We start from the raw sequence: 4,996 nt of genomic DNA on the forward strand, positions 1-4,996 counted from the left end.
TCTTTCTCTCTCTCTCTGAAAGTATCTGTCATTACAGTATCGAAATGTGATTGTTTCAGTTAGTAGAATAGTTTCATTTTTAAAGTGAAAGTATTTGACATGAGTGTTTTTGTTTCACTTTTGACACGTAATACTTAAATAGTGGAGGAGATATGTTGCTGTGGGCTCGAACTCTGGAAGAAGTTAAAATTTTTTTTTGACTAAAACACAACTGGAACCCTAAGTAAGGCATCTGTAAAATTTGAATGAAATTGGTTGCGTAGTTCTCAAGTTTTAGGGATTCACACAGACAGACAGACAGACAGACAGACAGACAGACACCCATTCTCATTTTTATATATATAGATATTATTCTTCTACCTGTTCATTCATACTTTAAGCTTTAGTTTGTTAGAAGAGAGGAGGAAGTGGAGTGAGAGAGAGGAAGAGGGAATGTGAGAGAGAGCAGATAGCCAGTCAATGTAATATGCTGTCACTTTTGTGGTTAGTGGAAGAGAGAGGTGAAGAGAAAGAGTGAAATGTTAAAGACATGAAGAAGGGAATTATATTGGTTAAAGAGGTAGAGAGAAAGAGAGAAATATAAAGTGCTTAGCTGAGGGAAATTTTAAAATCATAAAATATATTATTGTGACTGGAAGTGAAAGGCAGATCATTGTTTCTTTCTAAAATAGCTTCTCTTAATCTCTTTAGTTCTGTGGAATTTTCATGGGTATCATAATATTCCCACTAGTATAATTATATTTATGTATATCTGTAGCATGTCAGGAAAGCTAATTTAGTTGTTGCATCATAGCACAATTGTGCTATGACATTCTCCAACCAATCAGGGCTAGACACGTATGAATACTAGAGGCAGTTCTCTGCCCATGAAGTGAAGCATGCGTTTTAACCAGTTAGCAGAAAAATGGAGGACCAGCAACATCGGGAACAGTTCCTTACTTTCCACACCAACTTTGCACCGCTAGCTCTAAATTTTTAGCCACTCTCAACTTGCTACATCATAAACAGCCTATTTCATTTATGTCCACTTTGCTCTGTGAAATTCTGAATGACATCAGCCACAATTCTGTCATATTAAGAGCAGTATATTTTTGTTTAGGCTAGCTCCATTTTTGTTAACGACTTCCAACTGAATCTATTTTTCAAATGTATGTTTTAAAGCTTTCCCTGACTCATGCACACACACACATGCTATACTCTTATTACTTGTTAGCTCTTGTGATAATTTAATAGATTAAATTATTTGTTTAAAAACTGCCTTCTGATATTCTATTACACATGCTTCTCAAAAGCTCATTTACTGGACCTTTCCATGAACACTTTCATACTATAAATTAGTCACCACTAAATATCTATTGGTCTGTCACCAACTACTTTACAACAAGGTGTGTTTCTATTTTATTGCACCACTGGCACTAAAGAAGTTGTCTGAAGGAGGAGTAAAGAGCCCCTTTTATCTTGAATTAGTTCTCTTCAAGGATAGAACAAAATTTTATTGAACTAAAAATTGACAGTGTTAACTATTTAGTCATCCTGCATTCGTACTGAGAAAATAGATTTAACTCATAGATTTATATAAAATTTATAATAATTTAAGATATGTGGAGAATCTCTACAATGTCTTGCATTGTGTGACATGGATTATTTTTTATTAAAGTCATCAATGACTGTAGACTGCCAGAATGTTCATGAACTTTCAGGTCAAAATTTTTAGTCCTAAACCTAGCAGACCATTTATAAACATTACTTTTAGCTATGACACCATCTCCATATGTCATTTGTTCCTGTCAAGCGATAAAACAGATGACATGATTAAACATCACCAACTGAAAAATGCTACAAACTTTTTTTACCAACCCAATATATATATATATTGGTCACCAACACTTTTTTCTGCAAAAATAGGGGTAGCTTATCCTGTTCAGGCTATATTATTAGCATTATCCTGTGTTTGAGAATTTAAAAAATCACTTCTTTGACTTTCTAAGACATCTCAATGCTTCTAAAAGCAAACTTCGTTTGTTTGTTTACATTCATCGTAATTTGAATTTAATATATATATATATATATATATATATATATATATATATATATATATATATATATATATATATATATATGTACACACACTTATTGATAGATAGAAAGATGGATAAATAAATAGATAGATAGATGCATATGTATGTAGTGGAATCTACAATTAGTAACCCTGTCGTATATGAGGTAAAGTTTAGCTGGTACATGGATCTGTGTCCTGGAGAGCCAAGGAATGGTCTGTAACTATCTTCCCTAAAATAAAATCTCATTTTTACAAATCTCTTGAATTTTAAGAGAGTCTTGTTCCACTTGACAAAATTTCTCTTGTGAGCTGTTTCCCATATCTGGTATGGTGATGCTGCTGCTCATAGAGGTGTCTTATACTACATCTAGAAAGACCCAGGACTCATCAGACCAGAGCTTAATTTGGTTTCCATGGTGTGTAAGTGACTGAGATTACAATACTTCCCACTGTTTCAGTGTTTCAAGGTTTAATTTCCCAGCAATAGTTGGAACTTATTTACAGCTGAGTGAATTGGTGAAATGCGAGATGAACATAATGGGGAATCAAAACTGCAATCTTACAATCATGAGAGCAACACCCAAATGACTAAGCCACAAACCTTCACATCTTGAAAAGGCCACTTGATTAATTTTGGCATGAAGTCACTCACAGATGTGCTCAGTCCTCTCACTCCCTGTCTTGTTGTATCCTCTGTCTTATCTACCATTACTTCTACTATGACTTCTCACAGATATGTTCTAGCCTTGAACTCATAGACTTGCTATCTCCTCTCTCTATCTTTTCTACCATTACTTGTAGAGTGACTTCTGTCCCTTAGTGCTGTTTGATCTCATGCCACCTCTGCAGATGAACACTCAGCTCACTCCTCTCCCGTTTCCTTCTTTCGTATTCCATATTCTTTCATATTCCATGTGACCAAATTTCAGACTATGCACTAAACACTATAACCAATCCTGCCTCTTCAGAATGTCAACCTTTTGCAATTCCCTCTGTACATGTGCCCTTCTTAAAGTCATTGACTTGAAATAGTTAATTTCAGAAGGTCAGTGAGAGCTTTTAGCACCACTCCTTTCTCTAAACCTAACAAATAGAAATAATTCTTTCTAATTTTGGCACAAGGCTAGCAATTTTGAAGAAAGGGGGAAGTCGATTACATTGACCCCAGTACTTCACTGGTACTTATTTTATCAACCCTGAAAGGATGAAACGCAAAGTTGACTGTGGCAGCATTTGAACTCAGAATATAAAGAACCAGAAGTACTGTGAATCATTTCATCCAAAATTGTAACATTTCTGCCGGTTTACCAGATAAAAATAAAGATTTCAAATTTTAGCACAAGGCCAGCAATCCCAGGAGAGGGGTAAGTTAATTACATTGACCCCAGTGATCAGCTGGTCCTTGTTTTATTGACCCCAGGACGAAAGGTAAAATTGACCATGGCCGAATTTGAACTAAGAATGACCAAATAGAAATAATGCTAATATGATTAGATTACTATTTTTAATTTTGTATATATTTCTAGTTATCAAAGAATATGATTATTTCTTCTCGGAGAATGGCGTGATTGCTTACAAAAAGGGTGATTTAATAGGTGAGGAGGTGAGTTATGTTATATCTTTATCTTTTTCTGTTTATTTGTCTCTCTCTCCATAGTTGCTATTTTTTGTTACTTCACATTACTTATGCATATTGCACCACTACCCAGTACCCTTTACACATTTCTACACACACACAATCACAATCAACACCACACTATACTACACTGCATACATCATCATCATTTAGCATCTGTTTTCCATGCTGGCATGGGTTAGACAGTTTGGCTGGAACTGATAAGCCAAAGTGCTGTACCAGGCTTCAGTCTGTTTTGGCTTGGTTTCTATGACTGGATGCCCATATGAACACCAACCATTCCAAAGAATGTACTGGGTTTTTTTACATGCCACCTGCACAGGTGCATTTTACATGTCACCAGCATGATTACCATTTATGTGTTACTGGCACTGTCCACGACTACGATTTCACTTAGCTTGATGTGTCTTCTCAAGTACAGCAAATCACCAAAAGTCTTGGTCATTTGTCATTGCCTCTGTGAGACTCAACATCCAAAGATCATATTTCACTATCTTGAACCACATCTTTCTGGGTTTACCTCTTTCACAGGTTCCCTCCATAGTTACAAACCCAAACCAACAAAGGTATCTTTACATTCTCATTTGTTAATGTATTCCTTAAGAAACATAGAATAATCAAGGCTGGAATACTTTTGATCAGAGAAGGCATGTGGCTTAGTGGCTATGGTATTTGGCTCACGATCATAAGGTTGTGGTTCAGTTCTTGGTAGCACATTGTGTACTTGAGCAAGACACTTTATTTCTCATGGTTCTAGTTCATTCAGTTGGAAATAATGAGTTGTACCTGTAATTCAAAGGGCCAGCTTTGCCACACTTTGTGTTATGCCGAGCCTCCCTGAAAACTACGTCAAAGGTGCATGTGTCTGTGGAGTGTTCAACCACTTGCATGTTAATTTCACAAGTAGGCTCTTCAATTGATCGTATTAAGTGGAACACTCATCATTGTAACCGATGGAGCACCAAGCCAAGGCTACTTTTGATCATAGGTTTGTTCAAACAAGGTTAAACTACAGTGAACCATAACATATACTTACCTGAGTCAAAGAAAGAACATTTAGGCAATTGATCAGCTTGCTAGAAATAGCAGCCAAACTATCTTTAAAACAGAAGATACATTGGCCAAGATATGCCAAAAAAGTAGGATGACTTTGGCTTAAATACATTTGATCATAGATTTGCTCCATCAGAGCTGATCTGGAGCTACAATATGCATCTACAACATACATCTACCATGCCAAACCACACTTCTCCAAACCACATACATATTGATTTTGGGACAGGGCCAGCAATTTTGAAGGA

At 35.9% G+C, this 4,996-nt stretch overlaps 1 protein-coding gene across 1 annotated transcript in view; it reads left to right on the forward strand.

Annotated features, from left to right (window-relative positions):
* LOC106878409 (uncharacterized) overlaps positions 1-4,996 on the forward strand; it is a 48,474-nt gene that overhangs the window by 16,683 nt on the left and 26,795 nt on the right. The window contains exon 3 of the mRNA XM_052976464.1: positions 3,586-3,662. Within this exon, the coding sequence (XP_052832424.1) occupies positions 3,586-3,662 (77 nt within the window). The remainder of the gene's footprint in view (positions 1-3,585; positions 3,663-4,996) is intronic.

The sequence above is a fragment of the Octopus bimaculoides genome, chromosome 24 (assembly GCF_001194135.2).
Source record: "Octopus bimaculoides isolate UCB-OBI-ISO-001 chromosome 24, ASM119413v2, whole genome shotgun sequence".
Taxonomy (NCBI): Eukaryota; Metazoa; Mollusca; class Cephalopoda; order Octopoda; family Octopodidae; genus Octopus; species Octopus bimaculoides.